Source organism: Vicia villosa, linkage group LG7 (genome assembly GCF_029867415.1).
Source record: "Vicia villosa cultivar HV-30 ecotype Madison, WI linkage group LG7, Vvil1.0, whole genome shotgun sequence".
NCBI lineage: Eukaryota > Viridiplantae > Streptophyta > Magnoliopsida > Fabales > Fabaceae > Vicia > Vicia villosa.
The window spans coordinates 101,598,054-101,623,899 of record NC_081186.1 but is presented as its reverse complement, the minus strand read 5'-3'; the positions used below and the strand labels follow the sequence as shown (position 1 = coordinate 101,623,899).

The 25,846-nt window shown below is 32.9% G+C and overlaps 4 protein-coding genes across 4 annotated transcripts; 3 read left to right on the top strand and 1 right to left on the bottom strand.

Moving 5' to 3' along the window:
- The first annotated feature begins 197 nt into the window (after positions 1-197).
- On the top strand, positions 198-4,211 carry LOC131618072 (putative disease resistance protein RGA1). The gene is made up of 3 exons (XM_058889341.1): positions 198-612; positions 755-3,634; positions 3,868-4,211. Exons 1-2 carry the CDS (start codon positions 566-568, stop codon positions 3,618-3,620), a joined length of 2,913 nt encoding a protein of 970 aa, XP_058745324.1. The 5' UTR covers positions 198-565; the 3' UTR covers positions 3,621-3,634; positions 3,868-4,211.
- A 4,175-nt stretch (positions 4,212-8,386) lies between these two features.
- LOC131618071 (asparagine--tRNA ligase, cytoplasmic 2-like) lies at positions 8,387-11,925 on the top strand. Its single transcript, XM_058889340.1, has 8 exons — positions 8,387-9,018; positions 9,271-9,507; positions 9,966-10,553; positions 10,686-10,871; positions 10,988-11,052; positions 11,165-11,291; positions 11,389-11,447; positions 11,545-11,925. The coding sequence occupies exons 1-8, from the start codon at positions 8,563-8,565 to the stop codon at positions 11,726-11,728; spliced, it is 1,902 nt and encodes a 633-aa protein (XP_058745323.1). The 5' UTR covers positions 8,387-8,562; the 3' UTR covers positions 11,729-11,925.
- Positions 11,926-12,926: 1,001 nt separating this feature from the next.
- LOC131618070 (EPIDERMAL PATTERNING FACTOR-like protein 9) lies at positions 12,927-13,797 on the bottom strand. Its single transcript, XM_058889339.1, has 3 exons — positions 13,629-13,797; positions 13,469-13,533; positions 12,927-13,367 (listed from the first exon to the last, which is right to left on the bottom strand). The coding sequence occupies exons 1-3, from the start codon at positions 13,699-13,701 to the stop codon at positions 13,176-13,178; spliced, it is 330 nt and encodes a 109-aa protein (XP_058745322.1). The 5' UTR covers positions 13,702-13,797; the 3' UTR covers positions 12,927-13,175.
- Positions 13,798-17,334: 3,537 nt separating this feature from the next.
- On the top strand, positions 17,335-21,004 carry LOC131618068 (uncharacterized). The gene is made up of 5 exons (XM_058889338.1): positions 17,335-17,756; positions 18,841-19,001; positions 19,352-19,382; positions 19,728-19,830; positions 20,531-21,004. Exons 1-5 carry the CDS (start codon positions 17,442-17,444, stop codon positions 20,653-20,655), a joined length of 735 nt encoding a protein of 244 aa, XP_058745321.1. The 5' UTR covers positions 17,335-17,441; the 3' UTR covers positions 20,656-21,004.
- The last annotated feature ends 4,842 nt before the right edge of the window (positions 21,005-25,846 follow it).

The following is a 25,846-nucleotide window of genomic DNA, read 5'->3' as shown; positions in this document are numbered from 1 at the left end:
TTTCTAACCCGAGGCATCAGAGGTTTGAAAATGTACAATAAAAATCATCAACTTTTATAATATTTCACAAAGATACATGATAAATGAGCACCATCTCTCAATTAAAAGCATATAGAAAACTGTCGGTTTTTATTTTGGGCTTTTGGATAAAAACTGATCCAAAAATAAAATATGGAAGGATAATTTAAAATGAACCAGTAGTTAACCACTTAATTAAATCCATATATTTAAAATCGATTTGGGTCTAATAACCGGATATTTTGCGCACCATTGCTTGGATTCCGTTTTTATCCACACGCTTGTCAAGTAAAGTATTATTTTGATGCTTTTCCTAGGGTTCAAATTTTTCCATACATTGGTCAAGTATTATTCTGATACTTTTCCTAGAGTTCATTTTTGTCTATACGTTGGTCAAGTAAAGTATTATTCTGATACTTTTCTTAGATTTTATTTTAGTCCAACCATTACATAACTACAATCATGTACCAACACTTTTCATAGATTTCATTTCTTTGCCACTCTCAAACTCCGCATTGATCTGATACTTCTTTCTTATTTTTGAACGATGGCTGAGCAAATTGTATCTGGTTTTGCCGAAAACCTCATTAACAGGTGACTTGATTTCATTCTCAACCATTTATCTAATATTTCTTACATTCAAATTATCATACATAGTTGTTTATTATTACTATCAAAAAAGTATCTAAATAAAAACAAGGCTAAGTTGGTATGCTGATAATTTTTATCTTGTCAGGTTGGCTTCTGCTGCTTTTCGTGAATTTGGAAGGATTTACGGTGTTCTGGATGAATTGGAAAGTCTTAGAAAAACTGTTGACTCCATTAAAGCTGAGATCCTTGATGCCGAGGATAAGCAACAACAAAATCGTGCCATACAGATCTGGATAAGAAGACTCAAAGATGATGTGCTCCACCCTGCAGATGATCTGCTAGATGAATTTTTTATTCAAGATATGAGACACAAAATTGATGAATCTCATAAGAACAAACTGACACAGGTACTTCATTCCTTCTTTCCAAATAAGATTTGTTTTCGCAGTAGAATGGCTCATAAGATTGAAAAAATACAAAAGAAATTTAATGATGTTAAGAAAGATATGATTGAGTTGAATCTAAATCGAAAGGTTGTGGTGGTTGAACATAGTAACAATGTAAAGAGGGATACTAGTTCATATGTGATAGAATCAGATATCATTGGAAGAGAAGATGATAAAAACAAGATTATAAGCTTGTTGAGGAAACCACATGGAAATCAAAATGTCTCTGTGGTTGCTATTGTTGGGATTGGTGGTTTGGGGAAGACAGCTCTTGCTCAGTTGGTATACAATGATGCTGAAGTAAAAGATGTTTTTGAAAAACGTATGTGGGTATGTGTCTCTGATAACTTTGATGTCAAAACTATTCTTAAGAAAATATTGGAGTCATTAACCTATAGCAAAGACTATGATAAGTTATCACTGGAAGAGTTGCAAAATATGCTTCGTGACAATTTAACGGGTGAGAAATACTTGTTAGTCCTAGATGACATTTGGAACGAGAGTTTTGAAAAATGGGCTCAGTTGAGGACTTACTTGATGTGTGGTGCTCAAGGCAGTAAGGTTGTTGTGACAACTCGTAGCAAAATTGTAGCACAAACAATGGGTGTAAGTGTCCCTTATACTCTGAATGGTTTGAATCCAATAGAATCTTGGAGTTTGTTGAAGAAAATTATCACATTTGGGGATGAGAATAAAGGAGTGAATCAAAATCTTGAGCCGATTGGAATGAAGATAGCAGAAAAGTGCAGGGGTGTTCCACTAGCAATCAGAACGTTGGGAGGTCTATTACAGGGTAAAAGTGAAAAAAAGGAATGGATTACTGTTTTACAAGGTGACTTTTGGAAATTATGTGAAGATGAAGAAAGCATCATGCCAGTGTTGAAAATAAGTTACCAAAACTTGTCGCCTCAACTAAGACAATGTTTTTCTTGTTGCTCTTTATATCCCAAGGATTGGGAAATTGAGAAGGATGAATTGATACAACTATGGATTGCACAAGGTTATCTTGAATTTTCAAATGAAAAGCAGGCCATGGAAGATATTGGTGACCAATTCATCAATATTTTCTTGATGAAGTCATTTTTCCAAGATGCTCAGTTTGTTGGTGATAAATTATATTGCTTTAAAATGCATGACTTAATACATGATATTGCAATGCAAGTAACAGGTAATGATTGTTGTTACTTGGATAGTGAGACAAAAAGACTTGTAGGATGTCCCATGCATGTAATGTTGGAAAGTGATTCTATTGGTTTGTTAGAGTCCGTGGATGCAAGTAGGGTGCGGACTTTAATTTTCCACAACAGCTTTTTAAGGAATGGGAATGAGAAAGAATTGGTTCTTATTTCCAAATTCAAATACCTACGCTTTTTGAAGTTGTTGAATTGTTCTATAATTAAGTTGTGTGATTTAATTGGAAATTTGAAGCATTTAAGATTTCTTAAGTTACAACACTGTGAAGGAGTAGAAGGCATTTTCAAATCTATAAGTAGCATTGTTTGTCTTCAAACATTTATATTTACTGGGAGTCAAGTATTTGAATTTTCTATAAAAGATTTCTTAAGTGTAATCAATTTGAGATATCTTTATATTGATAATTTAAATGCGTTTCAAGAGAAGAAGAGAACGTGTGGATTTGGAAAATTAAGCCTATGGGAGCGGTATAAGTGTTTAACTTTTTCCAAGTGGCTTTCTTCACTCACAAACATTGTTTATGTGTTTCTTTATAACTGCAAAGGTGTGCACTTTCTTTCACCCATGGAACGTCTTCCGTTTCTAAAGTCCCTAATTATAGGCGGCCTTGATGAATTGGAGTACATATATTTTGAAGAACCTCATTTGTCCGAAGAATTCTTCCCTTCTTTGGAAAACCTCGAAATTGTTAGTTGTAAAAATCTGAAGGGATGGAGGAGGATAAGGGATGGTATCATTTATGATGATAACTCTTCTCAATCATGTGATCTCTCCTTTTTTCCTTGTCTTTCTTCCTTAACTATCGTTGATTGTCCATTGTTGACTCACATGCCTACTTTTCCAAACCTCGACAAGAAATTGGTTTGCAGGAATTCTAATATGGACCCATTGGAAGAAACAGTAAACATGGTAAAATCAAATTCTTCGATTGTATTCCCTCCACTCTCCATGCTCGAACACCTGGAACTTAGCGGACGTGAGCTGGATGTTAAAACACTCCCAGATACTTGGATGCAAAATCTAACTTCTCTCAAGCATCTTACATTTTACAATCTTCGAAATCAAGCATTTCAAGAAATTGAATTTTGGTTTAAGGACAGACTCAACTATCTTCCTTCCCTGCAAAAGATTGTAATTTTTGATTGTTCTCTAGAAGCATTTCCATTTTGGATTTGCAACCTTTCTTCACTTCAATATGTCTCCATTCTGTTCTGTCCATGTTTAGCTTCATTGCCCAATGGAATGCGTCGCCTTGCCAACTTACAAACCCTAGAGATCACTCATTGCCCCAGTTTAATTGAAGAATGCCAGACAGAAACAAGTGCAACATGGGCCAATATTGCTCACATCCCAACCATAATCTTAGAGTGATATTCTTACTAAAGGTACCCATATCCTCTTAAAACCACTTGTTAAATTTATTTGGTGTCGTTTGTTTGATTTTCTAGAACTTCACAAGTATATAGCTTCCATTATTTGTAAATGGCTTAGTTAGATAGGATTGTGTCTTGAGTCTTAATTTGTTATTGCACTTGTTTTCTCAGCCAATAACTTTTTTAGCTAGTTTCATTTCATATGCATGCCTCCGAATTTTAATATTGCTCACCCCAATTTTTAGGTAATAATGTGTCAGTACACTTTCTCTTGATAAACATTGTACTGATGCAATTGTTGAAGGATGAACGACGCTTGAAGGAACATGCTATTGTTGAAATCATGGATGTTATCATCATGCCAACTTAGCCACTGTGGAAATGTAGCAGACTAGCAGCTACAATTGATCTAGTTGTTCTAAAAAGGATTGGTGCTCTTATTGTGTTTATTGGTGTTGTGTCTGAAAGTATTTTATGTAATAGTATCGGTTAATGCAAACTCTGTTGCTTGCCGCTGTAATGGTAATAAGAAGTTGTTGTATATTTTTAATGCTTTCTGTGTGATTCGCTTTCTATCGTTAAGGATTGAATGGAGCAAAGCCTATGATCATTTCAATGTTTTAGGAATATATTGCTTATAGGCTTCTATAAAAATTTCTCATACAAGGGATAGAAATTTCATTATATTGTTCTGTCCAAATTAGAGGGAAAGAAATTTCTCAGACAAGGAATATTAATTGGATCACTGAGTAAAGAAAATGAGAGATATTGCTTCCCCTCGACCACTCTGGTGATAGTCTTCACATCCATTTCGGATCACTAATAAGCCCTTTAAATCCTTGAAGTTGTTTCTTAGATTTCAGGTAGAAAGAAAATTGGATTTCTGTCACATTAGAAACATACAAATTACAATCACTTTAACCAAAATCTAAAGCAAGTCATTAGGAAAAGAAACATAATGAAACATGATGTGATAGGATGTAAAAGAGAGCATTATCAAAATTAATAGAAATTTTTTAAAATTCTACACTAGAGAAGATATAAACTAAACTAATAAAAATAAATTTCATTTTAATTTCTTTCATGATTCTTCACTCTCTCGTTAAGGGTACATAAGAGAGTTTCTTACCCAATCCTTTGGGGTTCTTAGGCACCATATTCGCTTTTAAAAATATGCTTCTATTTCGGAGATGTATTTTCGGACGTACTTTTTTTTACTCAGGAAAGACATATGTCGTAGATGTAGCTCCGGAAAAAACCAAAATTTGGTCAAAAAAGGTGCTTCCGGATATGTATCTCCGAAAACAGGAAGTATAAATGGAAATACGCTAGGTGCCTAAGAGTATCAAGGGGTGGATTAAGAAACTCTCATATAGTAATAACAACAGTGGGTAGTAAAATTAATGTAAAAGAGTTGTTAATCGTGTTGGGTTTTCCCTCCTATTTGGAGAGGTCCAATTAGAAGTGATTTAGTGATCCATATGTGTGTAAGCCTTTGTTATCACACAGCAAAGAGAATTACGTTATTTATTCATTATGTGAGAGAAAAGTGAAATTCTGCAACCCCAATTCTACACAAATCAGTCCCAGAAAATTGAAGCTTGTGCAAAATCCAACGGTCGGATCGTTCTAAAATTTTAACGCAACATTTGTGACTTATAAGAGCACATTCTTAACGGTGATGATCGGATTCAGAGCTTTCTAAGTCAGTCTGTTGAGTCCATCTTTGAGGTCAGAATTTCTTGGTGTTTTTTGGGTTTTGTCTCTTTTGATTCTTGTTGTATTTCAAGATTGATTGCAAATCTTGATGATATTGATGTATACCTCTAACTAGTGTTAGAGAGAATCTTGTTTGTACTCATTGTTAATTATAGTGGATATTTTAAGTGGCCTGCTGGTCCTGTGGTTTTTTACTCCTAGTCAATGGAGGTTTTTCCACGATAAAATTGGGTTGTGTTGTTTGATGTGTTTTTTGTTGATTGTCTCTAAGTTACATGTAATAATTAAGAGAGCTTGTCTTATTGGATTTTTCTGTTGCGTTTGTGATTTTCTCCCAATAAGTGGTATCTCGAGTCGTGGTTTGATTTGAGTAACGATTGAGACAAACACATCTAGGATGGTAATTTTGAATGATTCCAATTAAAATTTATGGAAAGGAAAAATGAAGATTTTCTTTATGTGAAAGATTTTCACTTACCGATTTTCTCTAATGAATTGGGTTGTGTTGTTTGATGTGTTTTTTGCTGATTGTCTCTAAGTTACATGTGATAATTGGCAGAGTTTGTCTTATTGGATTTTTCTGTTGCGTTTGTGATTTTCTCCCAATAAGTGGTATCTCGAGTCATGGTTTGTGATTTTCTTTATGTGTTTTACTCCTAGTCAATGGAGGTTTTTCCACGATATAATTGGGTTGTGTTGTTTGATGTGTTTTTTGTTGATTGTCTCAAAGTTACATGTGATAATTGGGAGAGTTTGTCTTATTGGATTTTTCTGTTGCATTTGTGATTTTCTCCTAATAAGTGGTATCTCGAGTCGTGGTTTGATTTGAGTAACGATTGAGACAAACACATCTAGGATGGTAAGTTTGAATGATTCCAATTATAATGTATGTCAAGTAATCGCGATACTTCACGTGGTAAATCACAAGCAGGATCTAATAGATTCTCTCATATTGAGTGTTAACATTGTGTGGAAAAGGGACACATAAAGAGGTATTGTCGTAAATTGAAAAGGGAAAACAAGAAGAAGAACTACAACAATGACAAAAAGGAAGGTAGCAATAATGAATATGTTGCTATTTTTGATGATTTCTTTACTGTTTGTGATAGTTGTGTAGAGAATGTCAATCTATCATGTGATGAGATGGATTTGGTGGTTGATAGTGGTGCTTCTACTAATGTAACTTCAAGACGTGATCTTTTTTCAACTTACGAGATCGGTAACTTTGGGGTTGTTTTGTATGGGAAATAATGGGGAAGGTAATGTCATCAGAATGGGGATATTTGTGTCGAAACTAGAAATGGGACTATTCTAGTTCTCAAAGGTGTGAAACACATTCTGGAACTTCGATTCAATCTTTTATCCGTTGGAAAGTATGATAATGAAGGATATGATAATTATTTTTCAGGCAATGAATGGAGGTTAAAGAAAGGCTCAATGGTGGTTGCTAAAGGAAAAAGAAATTTGAAATTGTATGTCGTCCAACTTGGAGTTTCGAAGTGCTACATCAACACTTGTGACAATGATAGCTCATCCGAATTATGGCACAAGAGTTTGGATCATATGAGTGAAAAAGGTTTGAGTATTTTGACTAAGAAAAATATGTTGTATGGTGTTTCCGATGCAAAGTTGAGAAAGTGGTCACATTGTTTAGCGGGTAAGCAAAGGCGATTGTACTTCTTGTATATGTTGATGATATTATTATTACATGAGATGAGTAACTAAGTTACAACTACTTGAAAAGAATTTATCAATAGAGTTTGAAATGAAGGACCTTGGAGAACTCAAGTACTTGTTGAGAATTAAGGTAGCCCATTAAATAAAGACATTTTTACCTCTTAGAGAAAGTTTATGATTGATATTTTTCAAGAAACATGAAAACTTGAATTTAAACCTACTAGTGTTCCTACTGAACAAAATAATAAGATGAGTTATGAGGAGGAAAATTTTAAAGTTGACAAGGATCAATACTAGAGGTTAGTATGAAAGTTAATTAACTTGACATACACTAGGCTAGATTTGACTTATGCAATCAGCGTGGTGAGCTAATTCATGCATAATTCGAATGTGAGACATTGTTGGCTATGTTCTACAATATGTCAAAGTTACTCTAGGAAAATGACTCTTGTTTGAAAGAAGTGGAAGTCTAACCATGGAGGCGTACACAAATGTTGTTTATACATGTTTATTAATTTATAGAAGATGTAATTTAAATTATTATACCTTTTTGTCTAGAAACATTGTTACTTAGAGGAGTAAAAAGAAAAGTATTGTTGCTCAATCAAACACTGAGTCAAAATTCAGAGCTAGGACATTTGAAATGTGTGAACTATTATGAATAAAACAAGTGCTACAAGATTTAAAGATATAATGTGAAGACCATACGAAGTTATTGTGATAGTAAATCAACCATTAATATTTACATAATTCGGTTCAATATGACAGAACAAAATATATTGAGATTGATTGACATTTCATGATAGAAAAGTTGAACAATAAATTGATAACTACAACCTCGATATCTTTTATGTATCAATTGGTATATGTGTTAACAAAAAATTATCAGCAAAACAATTCAACCAACTTAAAAATTTGAAATAATTGATATACATTCATTGGTTCGAAGGAAATCATAACATTTGTAGTTATTTTATTTATTAATACAATGTCCATTATATAAATTTATTATGTTTAAATTTAGCTATATATTTAAGCTAATTTATCCTCCTATTATAATTTACAATTTTTTACAATAGTTTATAAAAATAACTTATAAATTATATGAAAATAATTTAATTTGATTTTATCTTATTAGATTTATTGATGGATTCCTTAATAGATTATCCAAAGTTGAGTTTCTTGGTATGACCTCATTTTGGTGCATTTTGAACAAGAAAGATAGGCAAATACTACAAATACAATAAAAGCAAGCTATTACCTAAAACCAAAGAATACCAAACCAAACCCAACACAATACAATACCTCTTATAATAATTTATTATATTTCCATTCCATTTAATCCAAAACTCCCAAACAATCCTTTTCCTTCTCCCCCAATCTTCATTTTCTCATTCCAAGCAAAAGCAAAGCATCATTCTCTCATTCCACTGTATATATCACACACTTTCAACCATGTTTCTCATCAATCCCCTTCCAACAACTCAAACACAAAAGTGCTTTTTCTTTCTCTCACTTTTGCTTATAATAACCGGTTCACTAACATGGCAAAACCAAACCAACAAACTGAAACCCAAACCCAAGAACCCGGTTCACTTGGGTCCAATTCTCAACCCTTGAGTAACTTCAAATACTCGAACCGGGTTCAATTAAAGTCGCTTTTTCTTAACCGAACCGACGGTGGCGCGGAGTTTATAGGACAGACTGTGGTCGTTGGCGGGTGGGTGAAGTCATCGAAGGAAGTTGAGAAATCTTCACCTCCTCCTCCTCCGCCGTCGTCGCCGGCGCCGGAAAATGAAATTCCGGCGAAAGATGTATCGTGTGTCGAGATTTTTCAGTCTCGAATTCCTTTGATTCGGAATATTATGGAAGTTTTGGGAGGAAGCAGTTACGTGTCTCGCAAGAAATTACGTGACTCTCCAATTCCTAAAACTCTTCCTCCCAAATCTTCAACCGCTTTTCTTCTTCTCACCGATGGTTCATGCGTTGCCACACTTCAGGTTCTTGCGTTTTTTCAATCTCTTTAAGCTCTGTTTATGTGAAATATATAAGTGGTTTATAAAGAACTTATAGAAATAAGCTGAAAATAACTTATTGACATGTTAGGATTCAGGAACTGAAATATATAATCGGATGTTTTAGCTTGAGAAATTTTGATTTGTATGCATGTTTATGTGCTTGAATTGTAGAAGATGAAGGTTTTCAAAATTTGATTTGATTTCATGATTCTCATTGTTATTTGAAACATGTAGGTTGTGGTTGAATCCTCGATAGCTACACCGAGCCGGCTTTTGGCTACTGGAACCTGTATATTAGTGGAAGGTCGATTAGAGCGGCCGTCCGCAGAAGGGAAGCATGCTATTCAGTTGAAGGCTGACAAAGTTCTTCACATTGGGACAGTAGACGTTGGGAAGTATCCGTTATCAAAGAAGCGAGTTCCACTGGAGATGTTAAGAGATTACGCTCATTTTCGGCCTCGAACAACTACGGTGAAATTATATATCAATTTGATATCTTCTCATTCTATATATGTCTTATTATATTTCGCTTTAGCCAGAACTTGATTGTTCTCCAGGTTTACAATATTAGATTTGCTGACTACTAACATTTATAACTAAGTGCTACATTTTACTATTCGGACGCACTACTTTTTCATTATTTGGTTCTTCTTGGTGGTGAACCTTACCCCATATTCTTATTTATAGAAACTTGTTACATTCTAGAGGATTTTAGTATGTATTCTAATGTAAACATGTAAGTTTAATGCCTAGGAATGATTTTGACAATCGGTAAGATTTGGACTAAATTTTGGGAACAATATTTGATGCTTTCTAATTGCAATGACATAGATCCTTGTTCTTCATGTATATAAATTGTATGAGATGGATGATTACATATTTGATGCATTCCAGTTCTTTAATTGAGTGACGCTTGGCTCATATATTAGGTGGCAACTGTCATGCGAGTTCGCAGTGCTCTGTCGTTTGCAACCCACTCATTTTTCAAGGATCATGCATTTTTTGATGTGCAAGTACCAACTATAACTACTACAGACTCCAAAGGATTTAGCAACTTGTTCCAGGTTACGACTACTGGGAATCAGAAAGCAGACAAGGAGAGGTTGAGTACTATTTACGAGAGTGAAGGTATTACCCTTGAAACTGTGAAGGAAGCTGCCAAAGAGAAAAGCAAACTAGTTGAAACTTTAAAAAGAAGTGAAAGCAATAAGGAAGCTCTGGCGGCAGCAATTCAGGATCTGCAGAAAACTATTGAACTGGAATCACAATTGGAAGCAAGAGAAAAGAAAAAATTGGGAACTTTATTGAAGCAAGACAGAGTAGACTCTTCTGAAGATTTTTTCAATACCCAAACTTATTTGACTGTCTCCGGTCGCTTACATCTGGAGAGTTTTGCATCTGCCCTTGGTAATGTGTATTCGTTTGGACCTAGATTTCAAGCAGATAAAACAGATTCTGCAAAACATGCTGCAGAAATGTGGATGGTTGAGGCTGAAATGGCTTTTGCTGAATTACAGGTATCACTTTTTCCCTCAGCAAAATTACTGTATATGAGAAATTTTGGAAATTTATAAATTATTTCATGTGTTCTAATTGGAAGATTTTCTATCAGTTAATAGCATGTTGTATGTGCATTGTGATACTTACAGGACTCTATCAACTGTGCTTATGACTTGTTTAAGTATCTATGTAAGTGGGTTTTGGAAAATCACTCTGATGATGTGAAGTTTGTTGGCAAAAGAATTGACAACACTTGCATTGATCGTCTTCGGAAAATTATATCAGATTCTCCTCAAATAATTTCCTATAATGAAGCTTTAGATGTTCTTAGAAAGGTATGTATTTCACCAAATGCTCCTGAACGTATCGTTTTGAATTTCGCCACCCATTTTCCTTTTCATTTCAAAGATAACAAATATGTTTGTTTATGTGTTACTGGTTGTCCTCCAAGGCCGAAGATAAGAAATCTGAAGCAAAGTTCAATTCGGGTGCTATACTCACTTCAGATCACCTAAGGTATATGATATTATAGTCATATTCTGAATATTTTTAATTTATAACAGGAGGTGTAATGCCTTAGCCAGTTCTAGTTACTTACCGAGTTACGATTATGTTTGTTTCATGGCAGCTATCTGGCTGATGTCGTCTACAAGGGGCCAGTTATAATTCACAGTTATCCAAAAGAAGCTAAGCCATTCTATGTTAGAGTTAATGATGATAAAACTGTTTCTGCATTTGATCTCGTTGTCCCAAAGGTATGATCTAAAGTGGCTGCTATTGAGGTGTTGCGTGTGGACAGTGACAGTGTGGTGCAGTTTTGTTCAGTGTTAAAGTTTTGAAAAATCTTTGCAGGTTGGAACTATAATCTCTGGCAGCCAAAATGAGGATCGTCTTACCGTGATAAGCTCCAGGTACTACTTGTTTAATATGCCTTTAGTTATATAAGGATGCTTATTTTCTTGGTAAAATATGAAATAACCCTTATGCTGTTTCTTTACTGTATGGCAGAATTACAGAATTGCGTTTGCCAAGAGAGAAGTATGAATGGTACTTGGATCTTTGCCGAAATGGAACGGTCAAGCACGCCGGGTTCACTCTAAACTTTGACCTTATGATCCTTTATATAACAGGCCTTAGCAATGTTAGGGATGTTATCCCTTTTCCAAGAAGCCATGGCAAGGCCAACAACTAATTAAGTTTTGGCTAAGATTCAAGTTGTGCTCTGAGGCTATTTCTATTCCAATCTTTATGGCAGGAGGAAAACATGAAACTGATTGTGAAGCATATCAATTTACTACATGTATACGCAATGTATAATTGTATATAACGAAAATTATGATTGAAATTAAATTAATACAAATCTTGTGAAGTTCTTTCTAGTTCAAATTGATTTCTGCCTTAAATTTCAAATGAGAGTTCATATTTCCATGTCGAACAACACAACATTATAATATTAAGAAGAGATGACCTAAAGAATGATTCTTTCTCATGATAGTAGTTTGACAATAATATTGATGATGAATCACACTTCACAAAGATTTTGTCTATATATCATAAGTGTAGCCTAAGAAAGAATAGGAGATTTAATTTTAAATTTAAGTGAGTTTATAGATTGAAGGTAGTTGCACTAAGAAGGAAACAAATAAGATTAATGTCTCTAGTCCAAGGTAGTTGCACTAAATTGTTAAAGTCGCATTAATATAAACTCTTCTAATAGAAAACGTGTCTGGTATCTAACACATGTCAGTGTCTGACATGTTCTCGACACATTAGATTACAATCAAATACATCATATTTTTATAAACTTTTACCCATGCCGACATGTTTGAGTCAGAGTCGTGTTTGGTGTCCGTGTTAATGTTTGTGCTCCGTGGATTAAATCACGTGCTATTAAGTTACCTAATGTTTCAAATGGGACCTCCCTCCTTGTATGCTTGATATGTTTAGTTTAGTTCTTGTTTTTGCCACTTAGTGAAAATGTGAAATTCAAAAAGTTACTCATGTGATCTTTTGTTGTTCATGTCTAGAAATGGGACCACTTTAATGGGCCCACTAGTAACTAACCTCACATTTTCTATCTTGTGAAATTGAAATTGAAATGGACTTTGTAGTTAAAGCTCCTTCCCCTCCTTCAAAATCAATGTTTTTAATCACTCACAATGTTTGTGCTTGTTACATTGTCATTTACTCAATAGTTTCAAATGAGTAAAATCATAACAATGGAAAAATTTACTAAATCATTTGTTTTCTCATCTTTAATTGAATGACAATATAACAATGCAAAGCTATAGCTGTTTTAAGTATATGCATTTAAAACTGATTCTAGAATTGGAAAGCAGAATTATAGTAAGCAAAGACAATATTTTGATAACTAAAAACCAACACCTGCTTTAACCAAAGATTACACTGTCCTATAGCCTATCTATTGCTATCTTCTATGAATTAATCTTCTATGAATTAATAACACAGAGATACAGACATCGGATACGACACAGGCAAACTCATAAGATACTGGTAATTATTTGAGAAAAAAGTGATTGTATGTAACCACCAAGTATAATGTTCATAACAATGTCGACCGAAGACAAAGGTCGGATACACAAACAAGGTTACAATCTGAAGTGTCAGCACTACAGAAACTATCCTCTATGACAAACACATCTGTAGTGATATGGACTATTGACTGGATCATTTCCCACTACAGGCACCTGCTCAGCCATACACTTGTACTTACATCCTCTACATTCATTGTAAGTGCAGGTTGGTGTTATGGATCCAATCATCAATCTCCTAGAATTCCTCATTCTCATTGCCACATTGCTGCTACTACCCTATATATGATTCCACGTAATCAAAAGATAAATTTAAGCATCCAGAGAGAGAAAAAATACTCCAAGCAATTATAATTTGATAACACTTGCGTTTGGTTTACCTTTAATCTTTGTTCTGTAAAGATTTGAATGGATTTCTTAGACACCAAATCTTCTGTTCTAATACCTGCAAGTTGTAACAATATAATGATGAGTAAAAAACTTGCTATGAAATACAATTGAAACTAGAATTGTTGTATTAGAAGAAAACTTGACAATGACCTTGTATTACTTGAATAGAAAAGGTTAAGGCCAAAAGTAGCAAAACTTGTTTGGCTAGTTTAGTGATTCTCATTCTCCTCTTTTGTGCTGCAAAACTTTGAAGGGTTTATGAATATATAGACAGAATATATAAGAGAATATGCAGAAAAAGAAGTAGAGACAAAGAAGGTGTATGTTGTGGTCAAGTAATGAGAACAAAAAGATAAACTGGTGAAACCTGAAATAAGAAAAAGGACACTATGGACCTTACTACACAGACAGATTCATTCAGTGGCTCAGTCACTCTATGACTTAACTCAGAATTACTGTAGTAAGTAATGTCAGTGTGAACATATCTTTGCATTTTCGTTAAGTCAACTCAGTTGATAATTTTGCTAAGACATCTGATCTGATGCAGAGAGGCACATGTTCGAACTCATAAAATTATTATTTTTTAATTACATTTATGTAAAATTAGAGTGAACAGTAAATATGAACTTAAAATATGGTATGGTGAGAGTAGGTGAAAATGAGAAATCACATTGTCAGAGAATCAATTGGAAAAGCAGTAATTAGATGAACTATATCTCAACCACTGAAAAGAATATTCAGAGTTTGGATATGCATTTAGATTCTAATGAGTCATCTTGGATCTTTGGATGGATGTACAATTCATATGGGATTCATCATTCAAGTATTATTCAATTTGGTCAATGGTGCATGGTTGAATCATATAATTATAAGTTCAATTTTCAATGAGTAACTAGTTAAAATACATGCTTAGGAAATGGTGGTTCTGAATTCTGTTTCTCTATTTTGTTTTCCCACTAGTAGTATAGTAGTAGTAGTACTTACATGGTGAAAGAGAAACACTTCAAAATTTTAGAGAAAATAATTTTTATTGGAAGAGATTACACTTTATTCTCTCAAGTGTAAATCACATTTTAGAGTCACACTTGAAAGAATTCATTCCCACCAATGGGAGCCTAACTTTTGCAATGGTGGTTGTCAAACACACACTCATGCATGTGTTTATTCTCTTAGATTTGGTTAGAGAGTTTAGAGAGAAAGAGATGAGAAAATTTATTTTAAAAAAAGAAATAATTGAATGAAAAATAGAAAAATTTAAGTGAGGAGGATTTTAAATTATTTATTTTTATTCATTATAACATAAAATTTCTGTAATTTAAATAAATTTAAAATTTATATTAAATGAGGGTTTTAGATAGTTTATATATTAAAAATTAAAAACATAATAATAAATAATGATATTATTTATTAGTACTTCCGGTTCTATTTATAAGAAAAAATCTACATTTTAGATACATTGAATAACTAATGTATTGGACAATATATATAGTTGACAATGTATCTAAAAAAATGAACTCTTTCTTATACATAGGACTAGAGAGAGCATTATATACAAAATTATTCTTTAATAAATGTTAATTATTTTTTAATATTTAAAAAAAATTGAAAGTCTTATCTTCCCTACTATCTAAACTCCCATACAAAGACTTATAAAATAAAAAATGAAAAGCGTATCACAATTCAAGCTAGCTAGTACTAATCAAATGTCTTATTTTAAGGAAAATTCTTATCTTTTATTTGTTACAAAAGGGAAAAATTTAAGCTTTATTTGGCATACTAAGGAATAATAGGTGAACACTATTCCAGTATCAAACTACATTACTGACTCAACAATTTGGCTGGACGGATCGATATTCTGATACCACTAATGTAACATCCTAATTTTTCTACGATAATTTTTTAAAATAAATAGAAGGAATTAAAACAATTAGACAATTAGGATGTGACCTTCATTCATCACATATGCTCATATAACAATATATGCAACACATAATTATATATTCATCATATCTAAACTTCATTTCATTTACTCGCAGCGGAAAGACATCAACAATATTTACTCTTAACTCTTCAACATAAATTATAATCATCATAATTCAATATTCAACAAACATCATCAAATAAATACAATAAAGTGGAGTTCTACAAGGGTTTTACTCCCAACATAACAAAATAGACGCAATTAACTTCAATGTTACATATCAGAGCTGACACTGACTCATTCTACTCACTATGAGACAATCTCCTCGGCTAACCTCAATTTCAAGCTACTTCAGGTTACCTGTGCGTTACCAACATAGGGATAACATTCAAACAGAATGGGTGAGATATCATAACGATATAAGAAAACGTATGATAACAAGTATATGAGAATAGAGTCATACACGATTGACCACTTCACAACACATCTGCGTCATTTATTAATAAGTAGTATACAATTATTTTACAACATCTAACCCATCATCACATCATTGATTATACAAGTATTCATTACCAAACAGCTCATCATCATTCATCATCAAACAACTCATCATCATTCATCATCATGTAAAATGCAACTAGACCAATGACTATGCGAATGCATGTGGTACCAATATAGCATACACCTTCATCACAAAATTGTCAATAAATAGAGGCATCAACAAGGCATACACCTTCATCACAATTTGCCCTCTATCCACACAATGAGATTAAAGCCATCATAGTTTTGTCATTCCAGGCCAACGTGTTTTTGCCAATCCCGGCCAACGTGTTTGCCAGTCCAGGGCATCGTAAAAATGCAATGTATGCGACTCAATAATGCGGCATCATAAAATGCAACAACATCAACGATAACAATTATGCAACCACAAGGCATAAGCCTTCATCAAACGCAAATATAGGCCTTCACTTTTTCGTCATCGCAAAACATCATCATACAAACATACACAACAACATCAAAATTTATGCAATATAAGTTGTACAACACATATCAACAAGAATCATCACTAACATACATTAATTTCATCAATCATATAATTCTCCTTCAAAACCTAAGTTATCAAAAACCCCAAAACTCATTCCTACATACAAATCATCATACCCAATCTTATAGAGTTAGAACTCCACCCTTACCCTGGATTGAAGTTCTCTACTCTTTTAATGGAATATTTGCCCTAACCTCTTTGTGCCTCTTCTCCTCTTTCACGAAAACGTTCTCTCCAAATTCTCAATTTTCCATTCTATTTTCTTTCTTATTTTTATTTAATTCCTTACTAACTTCTAACTTCCCTAACGAACCTAATAAACACACCTCCACTATTCCTCATTCTAACAGAGCATAGTGTCAATAACTATTTACTCATTTACTCTATTATTATTATTATTATTATTATTATTATTATTATTATTATTATTATTATTATTATTAAACCTCAATAATAATTCTTATTTCAATCATATTAAATCATCTAATTTTTAATAAATTAAATCAAATGAATAATTAAAACTAATTATATTTATTTAATTCCGCAACTTTTAATTCAAAGACATTACCCTCTATTCTAAGGATACATACCCTCCGATACCACAATCCTCATATAACATTAATGAAAATCCATCCAATAAATCAACAAAATATCAAAATAACACTAAAGGACGATATTCGAAGAATACCGAGTTCGATTCCTGACAGAAACAACGTTTGGCCAGTGCACGTGCCTCCGTAAAACGAGCCGGATTAGTCGATCTACTATGTAAGTCGGGATGCGAACGAAAAAAAGAAGGGGTGTTAATATCTAATAATTCAACTTAAACACCACTTATCTCAAAAGTTAATAATCTTGCTCTCAACATTCATAATATTACTACATGAATCTATATTTGTTGTTTTAGATGTAGATGAAATAAAACTTAAATTATTTAAAATTTCTTCCTAAACCCTAAACCTCGAAGCACAGACTCAATCCCACTCCAATCGAATCCATGCTATCTCTCGCCAAACGCCTTCACTCTCTCACATTCCCACCCTTCCTTTCTCGCAGCTCCCACCAACTCCGCTCTCCACGACCCGACGCCGCCTCCCACTCCAGGCGGCGCCACAAGTCTCCGCCTCTTCCGCTGAAAAAACCGGAGGAGAGGTCAGAATGGTGGATCGTCGACGGTGAAATGCACGAAATAGGAGATAACGTGCCACCACGTGAACGGTTTGTGATTCCTCGAGAGAATATTCCTAACAAGCGCCGCAAGCAGCTGAGAGAACAGTTCATGCGCAGGACTCGCCTCGTTCTTAAGGAATCTGTTAGTCCCTCGGATTTTTATTTTTCGTTTTCTATTTTTGTTTGATTCATTAGAAATTTAAATAACTATAACTAGTTACTAAAATATAAAGCTTGTAATTCAATGTGTATGTATAAGTGTTGCTTGCTCAAATTAGTAGAATCTGAAACTCAAATTTAGGATTAATTTGATAATCAACGTATCTTTTAGGACTTTGTTTGGATTGACTTGTTTTGAGATTATCTATTTGCTTAGCGCTTATGAGACTTTGATGGAGAACATGTAAAAGTAAGGCTCTGTTTGAAAAAAGAATAGCTCGTGATTGATAAGTTAGCTTATAGCGGATGAAATTGTAGTTGATAACTTATAAGCTAGCTGTTGGTTGCTAGCTAAGGTTACCAAACACAATTTTTGTAAACATACGAGCTTTTATGATATAAGCTCAAAATATGGTCTTGCCGTATAGAGTTTAACTTATTTTATGGTCATAAGTTGTTTTCAAATTATTTCCATAAGTTCTCTAGGATAATTTATGAAATCAGCGTGTAAATAAAAGCTTATTTAAGTTATTAATCTATATACGGCCTTATTTAATTTAGCATAATTCCCAATGTTTAAGAGTAGTGTGAAGATAGGGTAACTTTCAAAGGATCAATTTAGCATAATTTCCATAACTTTCAATATTCGAGAGTAAATAATAAAATTGATTATCTTATTTTGTGCTATTTGAGTATTGTTTAATCTTTTCTGGATTTTAACCCTTTTTGGTTGAGTGTGCTTTGGTTTAAATTTATCTGTTTGTTTATTTTTGGTTTGATGTTGTCTTAAAAACAAAATAAAGGAATTATATTATTATAGGGTTAAGCCTAAAATTGATATTATATTGTGTCATTATCTTTGTATGCTTTGTTTTTTTCATGATTACCTGGTAATTTCTTTCGTAATGTGATTGGGAAATATGATGTGTGATGTGTCTGTTCATACTTAGGCCATGTTGATTTACTTGTTGAAACAACGGTGGTGTCAATTTGTGATTTATATTTTTATTTACGTGTTAAATTAAAGTCTTAATTGTTTTCATAAAACGTGCGTATTATATTGAAAGGAACACGATCCTTGGTGCAAAAGATATATGGAATTGTATAATGAACTTCGAGAAAATTGGGAGAGACTTTATTGGGACGAGGGTTACTCTAATAAGCTTGCTCGGGATCATGCGAACTATGAGTCCGCTGAAGATGATGATGAAGATTTCTCTCCTTACAGGTTTGCCTCCATTGTTTTTCTTTATTTCTGCATAGTTCATTTCTGCTTTCTTCTTGGAAGAATATAATGGTTGTTAATGGCATGTGCATGAGCTTGTCTGCTGATAAAATTGAGATTTTCTTGCTGAAGTAAGGAACTGAGTGGCAATTATTCTTTGAATATTTTGATGAGCCTTTTTTTTTTATCTATATATTCTCTTGGTGCTGGATTTTCTGTTTGAAATTTTGTGCATGTATATTACATTGTTTTTATTGGTCAATCAGATTAATGGTTTAAATTTCACCTGTCATTAAGTGATGGGGGTCATGGAGATGGTGTCTAATTTTGTATTTTCTGTTATGGCTTTACAGGAATAGAAGACCCCAGATGGAGTATAGCAAGGTACAATTGAAATACTTTGAATAAATACTTGATAATGAGTAGTACATCAGTTTGCTAAGGATATTGTTTAATGAGTGAGCTGCGCAGAATAAATTTCTTTAGGAAATTATGCTTACCGTTGGATTTTTAATTTAAGTTGCCAAATCATCTTTGAGAGGTGATGGATGGGATAGGGATGATATTGTGTATATTATATTCTGTTGTTATTACTAGTTAACATCTGGGCCCACTTTTTATCTGATTGTATAAGATGGTTTTAATCTTTAAGATCAAAATTCTCCTTACTATATTTTTCTGTGTAGTGCTATTTCTCTGATGATTGCTTGTATTGTTCTTGTAATTCAGGACCAGAATTTTGATAGAAACAGGCAATCTGATAGCTGGGATAAAGTTAGCCTTATACGCGATAAATTCGAGTATGACAGGGAGAGAAGAATGAAGGAGAAAGGTTAGTTAAGATTCTACTTTTTTACTATCATTCTCTTACAGTTTCACAAATTTTAGTATTCCCTGCATACTGCCTTTTCGAATGGACATTTTTATTGGACATGCGAGTGTATAAACTAGCTAGTGAGTTGAGCATACTCCAGTGAATTGAGTTCAATGCAAAATAACTTTTGCTTATTTAATTATAAATCAAGTTAGTCTAAAAGTTGAATCTATTAGAAATGTCTCCAACTGCTTGGCTTTTTCTAGTAAGACAGTAGATACCTTAAGACCTTTGGACATTAATGGTTTGTTTGTGTTTAGTCTAGCTGTAGTCTATTAAGAAGCTTGCTAATAGTTGCTGTGAATATTTTGAAGTCTGTTTTTCATACTATTCTAATTTCAAATTTTCAACAGCAAATTTGAAGGCCAAAAAGAGTTTCCCGTTAATTCCTTTTTCTGAAAGCAATCCAATCATTTTTATCACATTATGTATATTGTAATTTTTTTTATGTTATTGCATAGTATCACTGTTAGAAGTTAGAACATATTTAGCCTTCTAATTGAGGCATTTATCTAGGAAGAGTTTCTTTCATATCATTTGTAGCTTTTTTCGTGCTCCATGAACCATCTCTTGTTTTTATTTATAATTTTGTTTTGTTGGGTTCTATTCCAATGAAAAAGGGTTCAGTTTTCATCCATCCTTATCTATTTCTTTGCAGCATTTGCTCCCATGAATGGAGGATTTGTGGCTGACTCCCATGATTCGGAAGGCTGGAACCAACCTCTAAATACCGATCGATATTTTAGCCAAACAGAAAGGTATCAAGAGGAGGAGAATAAGTGAACTGTGCCTACCATGATGCAAAGAGGTGGGATAGTTTTCCTTGTCTCTTCACATTTCTGTCCATTTATCTTCAATACTATGTTGCATGTGACAGCAGTTTCTAAGAAAATGATTGACAGAGATTACATGGGTGTTTTTTTGGTTTAAAGCTCCTTCAATTAGGAAGATGAAATTGTTTTGAATAGAAACATGATGATGTATTAAACCACTGACCTTATCTCTGCCAGAAAGGATGATTATTGTGACTTGTGAGAATGTAAAGAAAATTGAAGTAACACGACACTGATGAGATGTTGTAACTTGTAACTACTAAACTCATTTAACGTGTAGATATATACTACTTTTCAAAGTCTGTTGAGGTTGTTATTTACTTTTTCTGGTTTAGACAAACATCCTTCATATCTAAACAGACGAGTGCGATTAATAATCTGATTAGTTTCTTTAGAAGCGCCTCATGTTTCCCTGCGACTCAACAGGTAATATACTAATATCAAACAGTGATCAATCGCCTGAGATGGGGATTGAGTATCGGACTCCAGGTTGTGTTTGCACTGTACCAAATCGAGTCATGATTGGGCTCATCCTTATTAATGGCCCTGTTCTAGAATGGAAATATAAATACATTTTCCCGATGCATATTCTTCCCTTATCTAGTGTTCCACTGTATTTTTTTTGTATTTTTTACATTAGTATTTCACTGGGTTGCTGATTTTGGTTTTGATCCAAATTTGAATTTTTATAAATAAAGAATATATATAACTTAAAAGTTGTACTATCCTATCTCGATTCAATGCATAAATGCGGGAAATAGTGACAGCAGGGAATCATGGCCCCACTGGAGGTTAAATCTGTTTAAGTTGCATCGCATTTTTTACTGAGCTAATCATATTCATGATTAAACAATTTCAGAATTTGTCTTTTCATCTAATCTTAATTTTTTTATTTAGTTATAAAAGTATTTCACATATATATGCAGTTAATATTTTTATTGATGACTAATTGTCATTTCAAAAATAAAATCTTTAATTTTCACAATAAAACTTATTTCTCTTCTAATTTTCTTTTCTTTATTTATACTACCAAAATAATGCTAATTATTTACTTTGGGCTTGTTTGTCAAATATAAAAAATAAGTTTATATTTAATGGTTTGAAAATCCATACATTTATAAAAAAATTGATAAATGATATATATATATATATATATATATATATATATATATATATATATATATATATATATATATTAGAAAGTAGTTTATCACATATTAACCAACAAACAATATATTTCTCATATTTTTATCTCTTTTCACTTTGTATCCACTTCTATCTCTCCAATACATGACAGACCATTTGAGACGAAAGAATTATTTACTTTTTTTACTCAAGAGATTATTTTAGGCTAAGTACTAAACTTACTGAGAGGTCAACTGTGCTGCATATTTTGGCTGGATTTGTCAGTTACTCCCAAAGTTCTTACTTATTCTCTTGTGTTTTGTATTTATCTGTTTGTCTAACTATGACTGTAAACCAATACCCCCATTCCTCTTTTGTTACTATTGGCCTTATTCTAAACCTATGATATCATTCTACACAAGTTTAGAGTTTGAAAACATGCCTAGCTTTTTTATCAAAAGAAAAGAAAAACATGCCTACCTTACAACCATAAAAGGCTGAAATTTTACATCCTTAAACTGTGCATGCTTGCTTTTGACCTCATAACGCGCCCACAATAATTATAGAAAATTTAGCCTTTTCACTTTAACGAAAAAATTAAACATTTACTCTCTTTTTTCAGTTGATAAAACATTTACTTTTGTTAATAGAAATTAATGGAGTAGTAGCATAGATATTTATTGTGTTGTAGAGTGATGGTCGTTGGGGAATATTGTACTACTAGGTGAAAGGCAGAGAGAGGGTCGAGAGGGTCACATGAGTATTTGGCACAAAGCACAAAGATCTGAAACCTATAGGTACGCGTGTGACTTGTGATGTAGATAAAGTTAAAACACATCTCACGAGCAATTCTATTGGTAAATATGAGTATTGAGATTGGAGTTCCCCAACAAAGAAGCAACAAACTTTGGAACTTTTCTCAGTATGCATTGGAATACACGTTTTTTGTTTCATCACTTCAGCGACATATTAGGCCAAATGGTACTGCCATTGCACATATTGCAGACCCCTCCCTTGAATAAAAACAAAACTAATCAGTGAGTCAAGGATAGTAGTAGTACTAGTGTTGTTTAATGAAAAATAAAAGTCATCAAACACTACTCTTACTAGTATTGTTAAGTAAAGTTTGAAAATAAAGTTTTAGGATTTCATGCATGCTTTGACAGGATCATAATCCTTATATATTTATAATTGTCATATAGGTAAAATCATGCTTGCATTGATTTCAATTTGTCCATTTCTTTAAATTCTATCTACCACCATTAAAAACGCATGTACGAAAACAAAACTTGAGTATTAAACTTCAATAACATTAACCTCCTTTACCTAAAAAGTAAATTAACCCAATTACTTATCTACTTATGATAATATTTGGATTAAATCTGAATATTTCATGTATGTAAGATGAGAGAAAAGAGAAGGGGAATTGAATCATTTACTTTGCAAATTTTGTAATTGATTTTTTCAAATTTGCTATAGAGTAGATTAAGTCATTGTTTGAAAAAAATTTAAAATCATGGTTGCACACAAGTTTTAAATATCAGGATCTCAGAATTCCAGTGAAAAAATCCTTGAACGTGCGACAACGGTGGCTCACAGTGTTACTAAATTTAAACTAAAACTTATATAGATATCCTAATTGTGTAACAAAATGTTATCTTAATATACATCTAGTCATAAATAACTCTAAGTTAGTTATGCTCAGATAACAATGGAAGTTAGAGAAAGCTAATTTCTCTGAAGTCATATCTGATATCACATAATGTGGAAGAAGTTCCTTTCACATGAGATGGAGATTTAATCAAGTAGATTCTTTAAATAAAGTAGAAAATCAAAAAAAGAAAATAATAAAATACGGACGAGGTTAAAAAGATGAAAAAGAATAGTGACACAACCTAGAAAATTAGTAAGGTCAATATCCTATAAGAGTTGCTTGTAATGATAATATCATCCACATGAATCAAGAGATAGGCAGTAGAAGCCTTGGAATTAAAAATAAAGAGTAAGGGATCACGTTTTTTGGATTCAAAATCCTCGAGAATATGGGTGTTTGTGAACCTCACAAACCACTTCCTGAGAGTTTGTTTTGAGTCATACAAGGCTTTATGGAGCTTATATACCACAGTAGTATCAATGAATACAAAGCTAACATGTTGATCCATTTGAGGATGTCTAATCGACTATAAGAACCAAGAAGTTAACTAATATTAAAGAGTTGAAAGTTGAAAATAGTGGTGAACACTAGGGTGTTTCAAGAGGAAGAAGCGAGAGTAGAGGAAATCAAAAGGGGGAGGAATTAAGCTCAGAGTCTAAATCCAATGATTTTGATATGTCAAAGCTAAAATACATCAATTTTCCATAAAATTAGGCACTTCAAGAAGAATTGTCTCTAAAGAAGGAGCGAGAGTAATTTTGTTCAGATTGTAGTTGTCTTTAATGATGATAGTTATGAGTGTTGGTAAACTAATGGCGATGAGTCTGAAGACCTTAGGCAGTTGTGTAAATAACAACATACTTAAACATGGAATTGAAAGAAACAAAAACTATGTTGGACAACAACCCTTAATCATATTAGAGAACATATGTGGATATCCAACGGTCTCTTATGTTTCGAAGGCTCTGAGCAATTGTACGAATAATGAGATACTTTGAATCCACGTTGTTGATGTTAGATTTTGGTCGAAATTGAAACATACCTAGTATGTGATTGGTTTCGTGTTAAAAACAAATCACATTAAAATATTAAATCTCAATGAAAAAACATGAACATTATGACACTACTATTTGAAGCTTTTGAATTGATGTGATTTTTTAATGTGATTTTGATCAAGTAGATGGAAATTCAAACAACAACAACTAAGCTTTATCCCACCAAATGGGGTCGACTACATGGATCAACTTTCGCTTAATCTTTTGTAAGGACCATGTTTTATCCAAATTAAAAATCTCCGGATCTTTCTTAATTACTTCTCTTATATTCTTTATTGGTCTTCATCTTCCTCGAAGTGTTTGTATTCTCTCCATCTGGTATACTCTCCTTACTACAAAATCTACGTGTCTTCTCTCTACATGTTCAAACTATCTAAGTCTATTTTCCACCATCTTCTCTACTATAGGCACTACCCCGACACTCTCTATAATATTCTCATTTATAATTTTATACTTATTCTGTCGAGTCTTACCATACATCCACTGCAAAATTGTAGATCTTGTCGCAGTCCGATAAAACTTTCTATCCAACTTGAGATGTACCTTTGCATTAGATAAAACAATTGACGTCTTTCTCCATTTCAACTACCTAGCTCGAATTTGATGGTTTACATCCCTTTCTATTTTTCTATCATTTTGTCTTATATACACAAGATATTTAAGTCGTGTGACTTGAGGGATAATATGATCTTCAACTTTCACCTTAAGGTTCGAAACACTTATTCTTTTGATCTTACATTCCATACATTTCGTCTTATTTCTGTTTAGGCGAGAACCATATATTTATAAAGTTCTTCTTCATAACCTCTCATTTAAATCTTCATCCGACTCTTCAAGAAGAACTGTATATATCATCTACAAAAAACATGTATCTTGGTGCTAACTCTTAAACGTGTTCTGTGAGTATTTGATCTATGTCATAGAGATTCAACAAAATTTTACGTTGATTGTCGAATGTCTAACACAACTCTCCCCTTTTATTCGAATTGAAATCGATTATATATAACAAAACTAACTTAAACAAGATTAAATAAAAATTCAAATACATACCTAATTTCTTAAGATTTTAGATAAAATGTGATCTTTCGTTGTTTTATGAATAAGTCGTTGTTTGATGAATAAGACGTAGATATGATAATTTAAATAAAGAAGATGAATAGTAAGTTAATTGGAAATAATGTGAAATTTGAAAAAGAGAGAACATACATTCTCCGCACCCCTATCTATGTACTTTCCTTTTCACCCTACTCTCTATCCCTAGTCTTACCTCTTTGTTCCTCTGTCTCTTACTCTGTTATTTCATTTTC

What these genes read in the sequence shown, in the direction of transcription:
- LOC131618070 (XM_058889339.1), bottom strand. Translation starts at nt 13,701, where the DNA reads ATGAGAATCACTAAACTAGCCAAACAAGTTTTGCTACTTTTGGCCTTA. An exon ending in TTCTATTCAAGTAATACAAG is followed by an intron (nt 13,534 to 13,628) that starts GTCATTGTCAAG and finishes TACAACTTGCAG; the next exon opens with GTATTAGAACAGAAGATTTG. An exon ending in TTACAGAACAAAGATTAAAG is followed by an intron (nt 13,368 to 13,468) that starts GTAAACCAAACG and finishes AATCATATATAG; the next exon opens with GGTAGTAGCAGCAATGTGGC.
- LOC131618068 (XM_058889338.1), top strand. Translation starts at nt 17,442, where the DNA reads ATGCTATCTCTCGCCAAACGCCTTCACTCTCTCACATTCCCACCCTTC. An exon ending in GCCTCGTTCTTAAGGAATCT is followed by an intron (nt 17,757 to 18,840) that starts GTTAGTCCCTCG and finishes TTATATTGAAAG; the next exon opens with GAACACGATCCTTGGTGCAA. An exon ending in GAGAAGAATGAAGGAGAAAG is followed by an intron (nt 19,831 to 20,530) that starts GTTAGTTAAGAT and finishes ATTTCTTTGCAG; the next exon opens with CATTTGCTCCCATGAATGGA.
- LOC131618071 (XM_058889340.1), top strand. Translation starts at nt 8,563, where the DNA reads ATGGCAAAACCAAACCAACAAACTGAAACCCAAACCCAAGAACCCGGT. An exon ending in TTCGGCCTCGAACAACTACG is followed by an intron (nt 9,508 to 9,965) that starts GTGAAATTATAT and finishes CTCATATATTAG; the next exon opens with GTGGCAACTGTCATGCGAGT. An exon ending in CTTTAGATGTTCTTAGAAAG is followed by an intron (nt 10,872 to 10,987) that starts GTATGTATTTCA and finishes TTGTCCTCCAAG; the next exon opens with GCCGAAGATAAGAAATCTGA.
- LOC131618072 (XM_058889341.1), top strand. Translation starts at nt 566, where the DNA reads ATGGCTGAGCAAATTGTATCTGGTTTTGCCGAAAACCTCATTAACAG. An exon ending in GCCGAAAACCTCATTAACAG is followed by an intron (nt 613 to 754) that starts GTGACTTGATTT and finishes TTATCTTGTCAG; the next exon opens with GTTGGCTTCTGCTGCTTTTC.